The sequence below is a fragment of the Bufo bufo genome, chromosome 5 (assembly GCF_905171765.1).
Source record: "Bufo bufo chromosome 5, aBufBuf1.1, whole genome shotgun sequence".
NCBI lineage: Eukaryota > Metazoa > Chordata > Amphibia > Anura > Bufonidae > Bufo > Bufo bufo.
In genome coordinates, this window is record NC_053393.1 from 77,219,254 (window position 1) to 77,236,846 (window position 17,593).

The 17,593-nt window shown below is 45.0% G+C and overlaps 1 protein-coding gene across 1 annotated transcript in view; it reads right to left on the reverse strand.

The window, feature by feature from the left end:
• Positions 1-1,430: 1,430 nt before the first annotated feature.
• Positions 1,431-17,593, reverse strand: part of SNX31 (sorting nexin 31) — a 68,544-nt gene continuing 52,381 nt past the window's right edge. Inside the window, exons 7-14 of the mRNA XM_040433461.1 lie at positions 17,403-17,490; positions 15,743-15,812; positions 8,175-8,267; positions 6,587-6,790; positions 4,985-5,074; positions 4,280-4,357; positions 4,131-4,178; positions 1,431-3,525 (exon numbers count right to left, since the gene is read on the reverse strand). Coding sequence (XP_040289395.1) covers positions 3,445-3,525; positions 4,131-4,178; positions 4,280-4,357; positions 4,985-5,074; positions 6,587-6,790; positions 8,175-8,267; positions 15,743-15,812; positions 17,403-17,490 — 752 coding nt within the window. The 3' untranslated portion in view covers positions 1,431-3,444. The remainder of the gene's footprint in view (positions 3,526-4,130; positions 4,179-4,279; positions 4,358-4,984; positions 5,075-6,586; positions 6,791-8,174; positions 8,268-15,742; positions 15,813-17,402; positions 17,491-17,593) is intronic.

A 17,593-nucleotide genomic window follows, 5' to 3' on the forward strand; every position in this document is an offset into this window, starting at 1 on the left:
CTGCAGGCCTGAACAAACTGGGACTGTTCTAGTAAAACCAGATTATTCGGATGCTTGTGTGCACAGGGGGAAGGGAGTACTCAGACACTGGAGCCGGTCATCCCAGCCTCCGACACTCCACACCAGGCAAGAAAACACGATAAGGAGAGCCGTGTATTGTATGACCTGTTAATCATTATCAGGGTGATAAAAGCATAGGAAAAGTAGATAATAACAGCCCAGTATAGTTGACCTAATCTCAATGAAAGTCTGTGCAAGGCCTCAAGCACACGACCGTTGCTTGGCATTGGGGACCGTAATTTGTGGGCAACATCCCTGCAGATTCCGCAGAAGGATCCAGACTAGAGTGGAGCGAAGCGAGTTTCAGGCGCTTAAATCAAAGTCGCTTCATTCATAACTTCGAATTAATCTCCGTACAATATTAGAATGTATGGGCTCTGACGAGCCGAAGCAAGTTATTCACGAAGTCGCGTAATTGATTAGTACAATGAAAAACCACTTCAACCGAACTCTCTTCAGTTCCATGTTTTTTCACTGTAATAATCAATTGCCGAAGTTCTTTAACAAAGTCGCGCACGAATCTGTGAATAACCGACTTCGCCTCATCGGAGGCCGTACATTCTAATGCTGTACGTGGATGGATCTCCGTACAGCATTATTGCAAATTTTCTAGCAAAGCGACTTCAGATGTAGCATCCAAAATCGCTTGGCTCATCTCTAATCGAGACCCATTCAACTTGAACGGTTCCGTGATCCGTCCACACTGCAAAAAATATATAACATGTTCTATTTTTTGGCGGTGCAGAGGCACAGAGAGAAACCCCACGGAAGCACTCTGTAGTGCCTCCGTGGGGTTCCGTGCCGGACCTTCTGCATTGTTGACCCATTCAAGTGAATGGGTCCCCATCCAGGATGCAGTTAGCACACAGCCGGTGCTTGTATATTGCAGACCCGCTGTTTGCGGGCCTCAATACTGGCATGGCTAGGCAACGGCCATGTGCATGAGGCCTAAGGCTACTTTCACACCTCTTGCTGAAATGCATACGGATCTCCGCCAGACCCTATTATATACTTAACGGGGCCGGCGAACAGTCCGTCCGCATCCAGCACCGCCGGATCTGGAAAATTCCATCAGGCTGTTCCTGCTGGAACAGCCTGTCGGAATTTGAACCAGAGATATGAAAGTAGCCGAAGGCTGCCCACACTATTCACACAGGGGCGCCTGCGGACCTGGATCAGCCACATATGCAGCAAATTACTAGGGAATTGTCAAAAAAAAAAAAAAAAAAACGAAAATTTCATACTTTATTACATATATTAAAATACACATACAACATGTGACAGGAACTTTTTTTTTTAAGAAGAAAATTGGGAAAAAGTTTTTCCAAACTTTATTTACAACATTTGTAATCTACATAATACAGGTTAGAGACACCAAATAGGCAGCTTTTTCTTTATAGAATGATTTTTCATACTCTCTACTTTCTGTCTCCTATTAATGGACTATCACCGGGAAATTCACAGATAAACCAGGCACAATGAGGGGGGAAGGGGGGAGGGTTATTTACGAAAACCACCTTTTTATGCCATTCTTAGATTTCCCCCTGTGCTGACATAAGATTGGACGTGCGCCTCATCATAAATTTGTCAAATCTAAGGAGAGAAAAAAACGACTCCAGCCCCTGTTTCTAGGCATAAAGTTAGTAAATTTGCCAGGGCCACGGTCCCGGCCGCTGGCACAGCCCCTGGTACACTACTGCTCCGCCTCCCGCCCAACACGTCATAAAACTGGACGTGCAACTACATATGGTCGCACAACCTGTTAAAAAATGGACTTGCAACAATTTTTAAGACTAAAATAGTCACAAGTCCCTTAATAAATGAGCAGGTAAATTTGTATCTTCTTTTCTCAGGAGGCAGGCTGAGGGCATTATGTAAAATATACTTATTACCGGAAAACGCCTTTAAGTGCAACGAGGGCGGACCCAAGACACTGTGCACCCTTGCTCCTCCCGCTTCCTCTGCTAGCCCCTCCCTCTCCTGGACAGGGCCAGGTGTGATAACTGCAGTAACCTGGTCCTATTAAGAAGGAGAAAACCATAGGAGCAAGATTGCACAGAGTGGCTTGGGCCTGCCCTTGGTGCACTTACTGCTCATTTGCATATGGATTAAAAGTATTTTTTTTCTCCAGAATGAAACAATTGATTGCTTTGTGAAAGGAATCGTGACATTCAGCTGACCTAGACATACAAGGCATTGTGCTTGGGTTATCAGTGAATCTCCTGGTGACAGACTCCCCCTTAAAGGGGGTTGTGCCAGGTATGCACAGGACCCCCACCGATCCTATGTTCCCATCTTGATGGAGGGACAGGCCAAGCATGCACCCTGCCTGCCGCTACAGTCGTTCTCTATGGAACTGGCGGAAATAGGCAAGTGCTGTGCGCTGCTGTCTCCAGCAGTCTCCTAGAGAACGATTGGTACCTGCCCTTCCATCAGGATGAAAACATGGGACCCCCCCCCATTCTTGGAATCAGTAGAAGACCCAGAGGGTGGAAACCCACCAAATAGTTAGTCATTCCCTATCCTCTGGATAAGGGATAACCTTCATATTTGGCGCAAGCGCTTTAAACTAGTTTTACTTGAAAAAAAAGTGCAAAAAATACAAAAATAAAAAAAACAGAACCCACAGAAATAATGGAACCATTAGGTTTTCTGCAGCTGAAGATGCACCTTTTCTAATGGTATGATGGTCTACATCACTGCTCGCCAAATTAGGACCTTCCAGCTGTTTAGTAACTACAACTCTTAACGTACCCTGACAGGAAGTGTGAATAAAAAGGGAATAGTTTTCAAGGAAGACTAAAGTTAAAACTTAATCTAGCCATTCATATTAGATAAGTGTCGTCTGAGGTGTATAGGTGGGCCTCCCAACTCTCCACCAGTGTCAGATGCGGAGGAGGATTAGGCAGATGGATTTCAATATGCCCATTCTTTCGTTCTCCCGACTCCCCCATCCATGTTTCTCTTTGGCCAAAGGTTTGTGTGTATTCAGTGGGCAAAGGGGAGTAAGCTGCTGTCAGACACCTCATCTCTCTGGAGAAGAAAAGGATCAGGCCAAAGTCTTCATTTCACCTGATTCTTCTCTCCCCCGAAATCATCTGTTGAGGGAGAGTCGGGAGCCCCCCACCCGCTAGTTCAGATGACACTACACTAATGGGTATGGGGGCCTTTACTTCAAGCAGAAGGCTAATCCAAATGTCTTGTAGAGATAGTCGCTGACCAATCCCGTCCATTACGTTGATCCCTCTGGATGCATCTACAGGTCAGTGCTGCCGCAAAATAATGTCCCCCTCTGTACAGAGTGTGCACGTTGACAGCGAGTACAATGACATTGCTGGGCGAAGTGTAGACTTCATATTCCTTCATGTCAAGGATGGAGAAAAGCTACAGATTGCAGTCAGCCAGATCCGAGGAATCGCATTTTATGTAGGAAACGGAGGAATGCTTTTTCTTAAGGACATCTGACTGTGAAGACAAAAACATAGACATCATAAATCAGAGCCCGTAACTGGCTTCCAGTAACTGCAGAACCTACCCGTAATACGCCTTCGTCATATGACGATCAGATAATCAGATCAACTATGAGGGAGTAATAACACAGGGACCTCAGAGAGGGGCCCATCCCTTCCAAACCATGCAAGGATCCCCCCTCTACAGGTCCATCAAACAGGGTGTCAGAGAGGACCTGTCACCCTTCCTGCCAGGTCTGTTTTAGTAAATTATTCTATTCCACATGAAATGGCAATTCTGGAGCATTTATTCTTACGATTCTATTGCTGTTCCTCTATTATTCCTACTTGAAGTTTATGAATAAAAGTACAACTGGTTGTTGCCAGTTGCAGGTGTGTCCCTTGTGGTCTGACACTGCCCAATCAGTTCTGCCAGTGTCAGACTGTGCAGGGACACATCCCCAACTGGTAACACCCATCAGGACCTCTATTGCAAAATCCTAGCAATTCATTCATAACTTCTAGCAGGAATAATAAATTATATATATATATATATATATATATATATATATATATATATATATATATATATCTCTCTATCAGATACTTTGATGGACCTACCTTGTTTTGCTTTCTGGTGTAAATGTTTGCAGAGGTCCTGCTATCCTGCTAAAGAATAGAAAGGGTCATTGACATTTAAATATAGAACTGAATATTTTCCAAAAACTACAAGTTCTGAAAAGTTCTGAGAACTACACACAGTTACTTACAATCTCTAAGTTCTCCTTGGTACAAGTCACTGGCTCTTCACTTAACATCTTTTTCAACCAAGTGCTTAGGAGGAACGCCTAAAAGTGATATATTATAGATTATAGATTACATCACAGCATTGTCTGCATTAGATGGGTGGGAGGTTCAGAGTAGTATAAAAGGAAAAAAAAGAGAAAAAAAGGAATACTCAACTTCCCTGACCCCTTCTGCTCCTCGAGTCTCAGCTGGACTCGAATCCCCTGACTTGACCTATGCCACCTTAGAGTGGTTTCACACATCTCTTTTTTTTTTCTTTTTTTTTGGGGGGGCGGGGGGAGAAGTCATTGCAGTTTTTGATGCACTTTGAGCAAAAGTCAGAAGTGGATCCAGCAGGAAGGAGAAGTCCTTCCTTTACAGTATATTCCCCTTCCTTTTAAATCTACTTCTGGCTTTGGCTGGGAATAAAAAAAATTAAAAGAAAACCACACACGTGAAAACACCCTTTAGAGTAATGCAAAAAATTAAAATTACACACACAGCCAGGACGACACCTAGTAGGATCTGTGTGACAAGAGCGATACTGCCCCCCTGTGGCCATGATGAGCGCTCACACAGAATTACATTATCTTCAGTGTGGCCACTTCTAGCTCTTATGTTGTTCAGACATTTCGGAATCGCGATGTACCCTCTTGCACCACGGCTTTGGTCCCCTTTCCCTGACAAACCTGGTTTGTCCATATTATAATCCATTTCAGGACTTCTCCAGTCTTGTACCCAAATTTGAACATCTGTTGGTCAATGGTCTTTTCCGGTTGCTGAAAAATAAGGAAATTCATTTATAGGGGTTTTCTAGAACTGCATTGCTGAACGGGAAGAAGCTCCGCAGTACCATGAAGGGCTGCTCCCCAATGTACAGGGCTGGGCTGTTCAAACAGCTGATTGGTTGGGGTGTCAGAGTCAGACCACCACTGATCTATGATTGATGACCTATCCCAAAGATATGTCCTCAGCATTTCTGTTCCCCTTTAAAGGGGTTGTGCAAGAATGGGGACAACACCCTCCCCCACCACCAGTTTGCCAAACCTGTAGAAGGAAGATTACTTAGCCGATTCCCAGTGCCGGCTCCCCGCTCCTTCTCCTCCCGGCCTGTGATGCTCCGCTGGGCTCTCTCAACGTAAACATCTGGTTTGACATCAACACAGAAAATTACTGGCCGCATAGTGACCATCTCTCCTTATGTCATTACAAATTGTCACACAAGGCAAGGGGATCTGGTCTCCTCCACGGCCAGTGATTCGCTGCGGCGATATCAAAACTGGACATTTGGGGGGGGGGGGGGGGGGGGAGAATGCAGCAGCGCTCTGCAAACACAAATAAAGTACAATAATGCCATAATTATAGAAAACATTCTGGTGCTAATGCTACGCTTATGTTGCAAATGTGAGATTCTTGGCAAATGCATTTTGTACAAAATTATTTGGGCCCGTCTGCCAAACGTCAAGGCGATCTCTATAAGACGGGAACCTAACACTAAATACTACCTGTTATGTGCCATACTGGCCGCCATAAAATTCAGGGAGTGCAGGTTCCACATGCATGCTGGGTCCACTCTGCTTTTTACCATTTTTGGTGCCATAACGGCCTCCATTAAATCCAGGGGTGTAGCCTGCTCTCATTGTATTTATTGGAAGCCATTTGGCACCAGGAGAGGTATAGAGTGGGCTCAGCATGCATGTTGGTACCTGCATCCCTGGATTTAATGGAGGCCGTTATGGCACCAAAAATTGTAAAAAGCAGAGTGGACCCAGCATGCATGTGGAACCTGCGCTCTCTGAATCTTATGGCGGCCAGTATGGCACATAACAGGTAGTATATAGTGTTAGGTTCCCGTCTTATAGAGATCGCCTTGACGTTTGGCAGACGGGCCCAAATAATTTTGTACAAAATGTATTTGCCAAGAATCTCAAATTTGCAACATAAGCGTAGCATTAGCACCAGAATGTTTTCTATGATTATGGCATTATTGTACCTTATTTGTGTTTGCAGAGTTTCTAGCCATGGCAGCGTGCACCTTCACATTGGGAAGTAAAACTGGAAATTTACCACAAGGGAGCCCAGCAGAGCATCGCAGGTCTGGAGGAGAAACAACGAGGAGCCAGTGCCAGGACGCAGGTAAGCAAGCTTCCCTTTACAGGTCTGAAAAAGTGGGTGAGAGAGTTTGCCAAAAACACCCTCAGTCTTATGACATTAGAGCTCTGCCCCATTGATCCTAGCCAAAATCCTCATCTAAATCAACCAATAACCCATAAAACTCTCTCACTACTTACATGGAGCATGACGTGCCAGCCAGTGATTTCGCCAATATGGAGACTAATTATTTCAGTCTTCTGGTTAGATGTCTGAAAGCTGCAATATAGTTCATTATTTCCCACAGACACGGTGACCATCGTGTTGGCGTCTAGATTATCTGTGGCAGCGGGGTCCAACTTCTGGTAACTGTAGTGCTCCACTTGTTGCATCAACTCCAAAAACTGCAATATAAAATGTCAAGAACCTGTAGATATATTTCCTGACCACATAGCAGTAAAAGGTCCATCCATACCAAATAAATATTACCTCCAAACATGGGCTCTTAGCCAAAACAAGGAGAGGATCTGAGAAGAGGAGAATTTATACCCTTCCTCCTTTCAGGATTGCTCCCGTTTTTGGTTTTAAACATAAAATTGCACCATGTGAAAATGGCCGTGTAGTTTGATATTGGATTTATTTTATCAATGCTTTAAATTTGGTATCTTAGTACTCACCTTAATATCTCAAAACACTGAAATTTACAGGAGTGACACCCCTACTATGGGCGCCTAAAGAGTTAGTCAACCTCTCACACTTTTTAGCTTTCCCCCCATCTCCCCTAGACCTGTGAAGGCAAACAAAGTTAGGGTGGGTTCACACTAGCGTTATGGAGTCCGTTATGGCTTTCCGTTATAACAGGGTTATAACGGAATCCATAAGACAGAAGGACGGATCCGTTTTGCTGCCCATAGACTTGCATTATGACGGAATGCAAAACGGACGCCTTTAAAAAGGCATTCCGTTTGCTCTCCGTCCTAATAGAAGTCTATGGGAATCGAAACGGATCCGTCTGGTTCCCGTTATGCAAGACGGAAAACAAAGTCCTGTCGACAGGACTTTGTTTTCCGTCTTGCATAACGGGACCCAGACAGATCAGTTATGTTTTCCCATAGACTTTTATTAGGACGGAGCAAAACGGAATGCCTCTTAAAGGCTTCCGTTTTGCATTCCATCCTATGAATTCTGTTATGTTCCGTTATAACCCTGTTATAATGGAAAGCTATAACGGACTCCATAACGCTAGTGTGAACCCACCCTTACTCAGTTCTAGCTGCTTTAGGCCACTGCAGTAGTCGCCATGCTCCGGTTCTGACTTCTGGCATGGATGGTGGTCAAGTGTATCACTGCAACCAATGACTGGTCACTGCAGTGTCATGTCCCCCCCACAAGGCACGCGTCACCGTTGCGGCCAGTCATTGGCTTCAGCAGCACACGCGAATCCTGTGCATGTTGGAAATTTACAAGCGGGGACAGAAGCACAGCGAACACAGTGGTGGACTGAAGGAGACAGAAACGAGCAGTGGTAATGAGGTAGGTATGCTGCCCTCCACAGGTTTGGTGTGTAAGAGACAAAAAGTGTTGAAAAGGTGGAATAACCCTTTAAGGGGTTGCTTGCGATTAAACTAGAAAGGTTTTTTCACCCCATAGTTGGCGCCAAACGGGTCCATGGCTTATGCATTCAAGTAAATGGGGTGAGCTGCCTTGTAAAATACGAGGGCTGTGCACGCACTTTGGAGCTCTAGCAAAACTATGGCAAGTAGATTACATTTAGCTTTTTCACATTACCTTGACTTTATTATCCGTTTTTATTAACTGCTTAAGCAGGTTTGTCTGTTGTTCTGTCGGCCTGGACCAGTTCATCTCCAACTCCTGAACCGCCTGTAAATAAGTAAGAACAGATGGCGTGGTTTAAGCCAATAAATGAGTACTGTTCATGTAGCGTTCCTTAATAATAAGTATCTGTTCCCCAAAGAATGAAACAATGGAGATTGCACAATGAATTTCTAGCATTTTTCACAGGTTTTTTTTTTTACATTTTGTTAAATTTTAAATACGAGTCGTTCAAATGCTAGAGAGAATCCAGTGGAAATACCACCGTACTCAGAGCATGCTGCATACAACGCTGTCATGTAAACTCAATATTTCACTATAGAATTTAAAGTAACATCCAAATGCAGCTTTATGGACTAAAAAAATAAAAAATAATACTGTGAAAAAGAAAACACCTTGAACCACACTGCAAAAATGGCAAAGCGTGCAATGACCATTGACTGCACCATCTTGAAGGTAATACTTCAGTTTTACTCGCACAGTCGTGCAGCCATTGGCCACCGCATGTGGTTGGGGCTTTGACCGTGTCAAAAAGTCCCCATCATTTGCCCTGCCCTTATGCTGCCCCGAACCTCGTTGACAAATACAAGACCACAGAAATCTATTGATGATCCTTTTCATGGGTCATCAATGTGTGATCAGTGGGAGTTTACTGGCCCCTGGGATCCCTATAGTTAAGCAGATGAAGGGTCTACATTGCTGAAGTGAGAGCCATACAATGACACATCCGTTTGTGTAGCTGTGGCCGGTACTACAGTTCAGCCCCATTAACAAGACAAAACTATACATACAAACAGTGGCGTCTCTAGATTTAAAATTTTGGGTGGGCACACTGGGGGCCAGGACAAAAGTAGGGGGGGCAGCTATAACAACGATACATTTACACAAGTATGCTTAGAAATGCTGCGATACTTTACCCAATACCTAAAACCGCAACTGGGAAGAAAAGTCCTGCTGTCTGTGGTTTAAAAATATATATACAATCACTCAGATTTCAACATGTCCTAGTTGCCTGTGGATGACACTGCTATGGGGGGATCTGTGGATGACACATACCGTATATAGCATCTTATGCTATATGTATCATCCACAGATCCCCCTCCCTATAACCGTGTCATCCACAGATCCCCCTCCCTATAACAGTGTCATCCACAGATCCCCCTCCCTATAACCGTGTCATCCACAGATCCCCCTCCCTATAACAGTGTCATCCACAGATCCCCCTCCCTATAACAGTGTCATCCACAGATCCTCCTCCCTATAACAGTGTCATCCACAGATCCCCCTCCCTATAACCGTGTCATCCACAGATCCCCCTCCCTATAACAATGTCATCCACAGATCCCCCTCCCTATAACAGTGTCATCCACAGATCCCCCTCCCTATAACAGTGTCATCCACAGATCCCCCTCCCTATAACAATGTCATCCACAGATCCCCCTCCCTATAACAGTGTCATCCACAGATCCCCCTCCCTATAACAGTGTCATCCACAGATCCCCCTCCCTATAACAGTGTCATCCACAGATCCCCCTCCCTATAACAGTGTCATCCACAGATCCCTCTCCCCGCCTCTCACAGGAGTGTACATTTGACATTTCTAAAATGTAATCCATATCCTGCAGTAACTTCAAATCAGGATTCAGCGGCCGCTCATCTCTGCTAGTACCTTAACCTTACACCACTCGGCTAGCTTCTGTAACAGGGCCAGGCTACAGCCTACAGGCACTGCCTGTTAGTTGTTACCGAGCGAGTGCCGATTTCTGCAGGTCAGAGGATACGGATTACAGTTTAGAAGAAATGTACACTCCTGTGAGCAGTCCAGTGGCGGATCCAGAGCCTGGTCTCGGGAGGGGCACTTCCAGATTATTTTCTGTCCGCCGCCACAGAACAAGGGTGCTTATAGAACAGACGGCACAGTGTAGCGGTACACTGTACATTGTGTGGCACAGTGTAGCGGTACACTGTACATTGTGTGGCACAGTGTAGCGGTACACTGTACATTGTGTGGCACAGTGTAGCGGTACACTGTACATTGTGTGGCACAGTGTAGCGGTACACTGTACATTGTGTGGCACAGTGTAGGCTATATGTGTATAACAAACATATTTCACAGGAAAACTTACAATTACTTGGCTTGACCCTTGAGGATCTCAGACACCACTTCAACACTTTGGCCGGGGGCTCGGTGGAGCTGATGTTGTGTTTTATCCTAATGAGAAAGATTTCATAATAAGGATTTGGAGAACGGGCAGAGGGATAGCAGAGCAGGGAGAGGCTGGTGCTGCTACTAGGGGGTCATACCATGGGGGAGTAATAAAGCCCACCATAATGCCCCCCTTCCCCCAGTAGAAATAATTCTCCTTATAATGTGACAATGCAAAAAATACCCCCTTGTAATGCCCCCAGTTGAGCTAATGTCCCCATAATGTGCCAGTATAAAATACCCCTATATAGTGCCCCCAGTAAATGCCCCCATAGTGCTCCTCTCCTCCCTTCCCCATAGTACCCACCATAATGTGTCCCAGTATAAAATGCTACTGTACAGAGCCCCCCATAACAAAAATACCCTTTCTGTGTGGCCTCAAAAGATGCCCCTATAGTGCCCACCAATAACGTGCCAGTAATAAGTGCCCCGCCCCATCACGTGCCAGTAATAAGAGCCCCCACAATGTGCCAGTAACATAAGGCCCCCCTATCATGTGCCAGTAACAAGAGCCCCCCCAATGTGCCTGTAAAACTATTGTAAAAAATAAAAATAAAAAACACTTATACTTACCTCCATGTCAGTGATGCAGGCCGTACGGCTCAGGAGGCGCGATGACATCATCGCGCTGCCTACGCCGGCCTCTGATAGGCTGCAGGCACTAGGCCGGCAGCCTATCAGAGGAAGGGGAAGGGACACGCCCCTCCCTCCCCTGCCGCAGCACAGGCAGATGACTATGGAGATGAGCGCAATGGAAGCGCTCATTTCCCTGTTGTGCCCGGCTGCAGCCGCTCAGTTGGGGGGGCATTTTAGTTGGGGGGGCACAGTGTGATGTAGGGGGGGCCGTGGCCCCCTCTGCCCCCCCCCCCCCTGGCGACGCCACTGCATACAAAATGTGCCATGATGCCTGGAATGTAATACACATTGAAAGCATTATAACTAACTAGGGTGCGGCTACTGTTTTGTTCTGCTTTGATCAATTAGTCAAACCACCAGACCCCAACCGATTGATGGCTCCTTTATCGTCTCTCGATTCAGTGTTGCCAACTTTCCATAAATTCATGGACAGTAAAGTTGCCCATACCCTTTAGAGGTTTATCAGCCAAACTTGCCGATTTCAGTGGTTTTGGTCAACCTATGGAGGCCTCTTGACTCTACCCAAAAGGCAGAGGTTGGGATCGGGTACATCAGATTTCACATGCCTGATCAGTCATGTGAGCATTGACACGCACGTAGAGTACACATATACTGCATCTTCCATCCCCTCCAGCGTCTCTCTCTCTCTCCCTCCATTCCCCCCCCCCCCCCCATCTCCATTTTAAGCACAACAGCCATTTTCAGCGTGGCTAGCCACCAATGTTTCTGCACCGCCTGTTCAATAACAGTGGAGTTGGAGCTGCGTTCCCTGCTGTGGGCTGCAATCTAGGGCCAGAATCCCAGCACATGTAAGGGGCAAGGAAAAACTAAAATTTTGCATGGACATACGTATTCAGACCCTTTGCTATGATGACACTTGAAATTTATCTCTGGGGGCCTCTTATTTCTCTTGCTCATCTTTGAGATGTTTCAACACCTTAATTGGAGTCCACCAGTGGTCAATTCAGTTGATTGGAAATGATTTGGAAAGTCAGAGTCTATATAAAGGTCTCACGGCTGACAATGCATATCAGAGCAAAAACCAAGCCATGGAGGAGGAAAAACTGCCTGTAGAGCTCAGAGACAGGATTGTGGGGAGGCACAGATCTGGTCAAGGGTACAAAACTATTTCCACTGCACTGAAAGTTCCCAAGAGCACAGTGGTCTCCATAATTCTTAATTGGAAGAGGTTTGGAACAACCAGGACTGTTCCTACAGCTGGCCGCCCCACCAAACTAAATAATCATCAGAGAAGGGCCTTGGTAGGAGAAGTGACCAAGAACCCAATGGTCACTATGGGTGAGCTCCAAAGACCCTATGATCAGACAGGAGAATCTTCTAAAAGGCTTTATGGCAGGGTGGCCAGAAAGAAGCCTCAGTAAAAAGACATGAAAGCCCGTCTGGCCTTTGCAAAGAAGCAACTAAAAGACTGTGAGCAACAAGATTCTCTGGTCAGATGAAACCATAATTTAACTTTTTGGCCTAAATTCTAAGTGTCATGTCTGGAGGAAACCAGGCCCTGCTCATTTCCTGCCAAATACCATCTCTTCAATGAAGCATCATCCTGTGGTGGTATTTTTCGGTGGCTGGGACAGGGAGACTGGTCATAGTTGAGGGAAAGCTTAATATAGCAAAGTACTGAGATATTCCTACTGAAAACCTGATCCAGAGTGCTCTGGACCTCAGACTAGGCTGACTGTTTAGCTTCCAGCAAGACAATGACCCAAAGCACTGTCATGGTGGGGAGAGGGGGAATAGCAACTAGGCCTGGAAGCTGGGATAAGGGAGCAGGTCACCTCCTAGAGTTAGCCCTAATCCTCGCCCTGACTCCTAACCGTAAAAGTGGACCCAGATTGTAAGACGTCTCATATCCAGGAACCTCGGACCCAGAGTCGCCCTGATAATCCCTTGAATAGGAGCAGGAATGAGACAACCTGTTCTTCCAACACATGGAAGAACAGGAGTCTCAACCGGCCTAGATGCAAGGAAGGGAAAGGCAGTGAACAGCTACAGGATCGGCAGGTAAGAGCCCAGAAACACACACTTACCTGCCGCTGAAAACAACGACGACTGGACTCCATGCAACAGTACTGGAACCTGTTCACCCAACAGGACAGCACAAAAACAACAAACACGGAATCCAGCAAACCAGAAACTGCCTGGACCCCCATTCGGACAGGATGCATGGAGGCCCCAGGCAGACCTGCTCACCGACTTGTGGTTCCCCCTCCGGGGAACCCTGAGGCCCTCTTCCGAAGGCTCAGATAAACAGGGGAATGTCTAGCAAACATGCTGGACAACAAACACCACCATACATGTAACAACAACCAGACATATAACACCAACCCAAACATAAACAACACTAAACATATAAATGGGATAGGTAGGGAAGGTGACATCGTATGACCTCAATGTCTAATTAGGTGGCCCTCACACTGGAAAGATGGAAAATCCAGGACAGGAGCATAGCTCTAGCAAAAACAGAGGCTGGAGTACCACTTACCTCACGCTCACAACACCAGATTAAGTAGATACATGAGGCTACACCCAGAACACACCAGGAAGTCAACCCCTCCAGAATAAGACAGGGAAGGAACTAAGATATAAGGGTCAGTGCACACACCAGCAGAGTAACCGACACGTTGCCCCTGGCAACTGCATGCACGGCTAACGTGTCACGGCACACAGCAACAAGCATGACACAGCCGTGACAAGCACACAGCCAAGACAACACAGGAGTGCCCTAGGGACAACTCTGTGAATGTCCTTGAGTGGCCCAGCCAGAGCCCTGACTTGAACCCAATCGAACATTTGTGGAGAGACGTGAAAATGGCTGCCCACCAGCGTTCCCCATCCAACCTCAGCTTGAGAGGATCTACAGAGAAGAATGGCAGAAAATCCCCAAATCCAGGTGTGGATTTTCAGAGAAAAAGAAATAAAAATGTGAGACTTTATTACTGTATTTCAAGTACATATATATATTTATCTAGAATGGACTTTATTTTGGGTAATAACTACACATAGGAGTTTATACAAGATCTATACAAGAGGCCTATCAAAAAACTACCAGACTGCATAGAATATAAATACATTTTATTATAACAATATATAAGAAACAATTCATACATAGAGAATAGGTACAGTCAAGGGCAACATCCACAGGAGGAAGACACAGGGGTGATGATTCAATACAATATCCACATATAGATAAACAAAGTGCAAGTGCAGAGTGCAAAATAGTATAACAGAGAATCAGTTACCCATTATGTGCTTCCTCCGGGATGGCGCAGCCCCGTACCTATTTTCTATGTATGAATTGTTTCTTATATATTGTTATAATAAAATGTATTTATATTCTACGCGGTCTGGTAGTTTTTTTATAGGCCTTTTGTAGTACGTTTACCATAGGCATATGTGCAATTTCATTTATATGGTGTTCATGTATGTGAGCATTGGCTCCAGTTTAACGTTTTTATTGGCTCACGGTTATTCGGCGACAAGATCTATACAAGAACTTTACTGGAAAAGCAGGCCAGAGGAAAGAAACAGAGAGCGGTGCAGAGTAGAAGTTCTGTAGAAGGTGAACTGCATTGCAAGAAGCTTATAGACTAAGTTCTCAGACCCCCACCAATCAAAACTTTTGAGATGTCCCAATAACACATTAAAAGATGAAAAGCACATCTACATCTGAAATCACAGTGACCCTTTAAATAAAGGAAACTTTCCTGCATTTATGTACGAAACAGATATATTGATGCCAAAACTGGATAAAGATCTGGAAATGAGGGAGTCTTACAGGCCCATACTGTATCTCTGATAATTGCAGATGCTAAAGGGACACCTGATCGTGTGGCTGTACTTCAACTTAAGGAAGGTGGTGATTCTCCTTAAAGAGACCAGCTGTGTATGGAGACTTAGTGGCAATGCTCCATGGGAAAATAATAGGCAAAGATGTGTCTCCCAGAGAAAGACTATTACAGTGCGACTATAAAAAAACAAAAAAAACTCTTTTTTCCGGATAAGTTGCCTTATAAAACAGGTAGCCTTATGTCCATAAAGTGCTGGTTATGGTATTATCTGGGCACTGCATGGTATTGTTATGTAGGCTGTACATGGCCATATTATGTGGCCACTATGTTTGTAGCACTTTTGTCATTTCATGGTATTATTTAGGCAGTGTAAATTTGAGGGGTATTATGGTGGTACAACTTATCTTCCCTACCTAAATATGGAAGGGCCCCATACGGGACCTTGACCAATCCAAGTCTGAACTAAAGCCTGAACTAGATCCAAGCCTGAATTAAAGACACAGTTATTGAAACATAGCAATAGTTTAACTGCATTACATAGAGAAAAAGCATGAAAAACACATATGCAACCAGTCTGTGTGAATAAACAGGGAAATATGGGCAGCACGGTGGCTCAGTGGTTAGCACTTGGTTCAAATCTGACCAAGGACAAATCTGCATGCGTTTGTGTGGGTTTCCTCCGGGTTCTCCGGTTTCCTCCCACACGCCAAAGGCATACTGATAGGGAAATTAGATTGTGAGCCCCATTGGAGATAGCGAGCAATGATAATGTCTGTAAAGCGCTGCGGAATAGGTGAGCGCTATATAAGCAAGCAAAATAAAATATGGCACAGCTTGCAAACCTGACTATGGTATAATGCTTCACATCATACCTGGGCATAGAGTAAATCCACAGCGGCCGGACAGCCCATTAGCATAGCATCAGTAGAGGGGGTCATATACCTGCAGACACAAGGATAGCATGCCGTTATTTGTAAAGGTTTGGTGGGGAGATCCGTGTAACACCTGCATCATCCAGAACCATTTACTGTGTACACTTAACATACCGCTACTTTTACTTTCAAAAATCAGAATATAATTACAATTTTAAATACCAAATGTCAGAATTTAAATTACCATTACATCTTAAAGTTTTTCATTAATTGGATCATATCTGCATTTAAATCAGTTTTTTATGACTTCATCTGTACATATGGAGGAGGTGTTACAAGTGACTGGTAGCATTCTCTATGTAAGGCCTCTTGCACACGACCGTACGGCTTTTTCAGTATTTTGCGGTCCACAAAAAAGTATCTGCAAAAAATACGGATGACGTCCGTGTGCATTCCGTTTTTTGCGGAATGGAACAGCTGGCCCCTAATAGAACAGTCCTATCCTTGTCCGTTTTGCGGACAATAATAGGACATGTTCTGTCTTTGAACGGAACGGAAATACGGAAACTGAAGGCATACGGAGTAACTTCAGTTTTTTTTGCGGATCCATTGAAATGAATGGTTCCGTATACGGAAAGCAAAAAAACTAAACGTAAACAGAAAAAAAATAACTTTTGTGTGCAATAGGCCTAAGTGTGTATACAGAGATAGCTGTCACTAGGATATGCCCCCAATATCTAAAAGGTGTGCGTCGCACCTCTGGGACCTACACCTATCCTTAGAACAGAGCCTGCAAAGTGCCGGAGGGCGCACCACGCATAGCCGAGCGCTGGCTTGGCTATTTCCTTAAGCCCTACCGCTTGTGCGGATGCCCCTCATTCATTTCAATGGGACTTCCAAATATACTGTAGCTGAGCACTCCAGGCTGCTCCAGTGAAGTGAACTCGCAACATTATAATGATTTATAATGTGAATTCCAGTCTCACCGCCAATCTACTGAACTGTAGTCACCACGTTATGTGATAACAGTTCAGCAGATCGGTGGCGAGTCTGGAATTCACAACATCATAAATCGTTATGGAGAGTTCACTTCACAGGAGCAGCGATTAGGCTGGGAAATACCCCGAATAAACAAACTCATCTAAAACCAGCCTAAATTATACATTTTACTGAATCTTTTCCAACAAAACTATGCATCAATCTGCTCAGCTCCTCCTGCTCTATAACATGCTGCCTGCATTGCATTTCATGGTTTTCTTTATTTCAATGCATATTGCCAGCCTAAAGGGGTTTTCTGGGCTTTTAATATTGATGACCAATCCTTGGCATAGGTCATCAATATCAGATCAGTGGGGGTCCAACTCCCGGCACCCTCGTCGATCAGCTGTATGAGGAGACGGCGCGCGCAGTGTGCACGTGCCGTCTCCCTTCTCTCTTCCTGCTCGCTGCTGCTTTCCTATAGAAATAGCAGCAGGAAGAGAGATGGCATGCACGCGCCTTCCCCCGATCGGCGGGGGTGCCAGGTGTCGGACCCCCACCAATCTGATATGGATGACCTATCCTGAGGAGAAGGCCATCAATATTAAAAGCCCGGAGAACCCCTTTAACACTTTAGCATCTCAGGTGCAGAATGTGCACATCCTAATTTCCTACCACTTACCACTTCCTGATGCAAATTTGAAATGAATCATTATTTATGTTCCAAATGGTTATAAATGGGATTTCAAAAGGTGCAACGCGCTTCACCACTGCAGGTAAAAAAAAGAGGATTAGTCACAATGTATACTGGAGATTTATACATGAAGAAAATATAACTGACCAGTCCGGATACTGATACATTGTTACAATTAT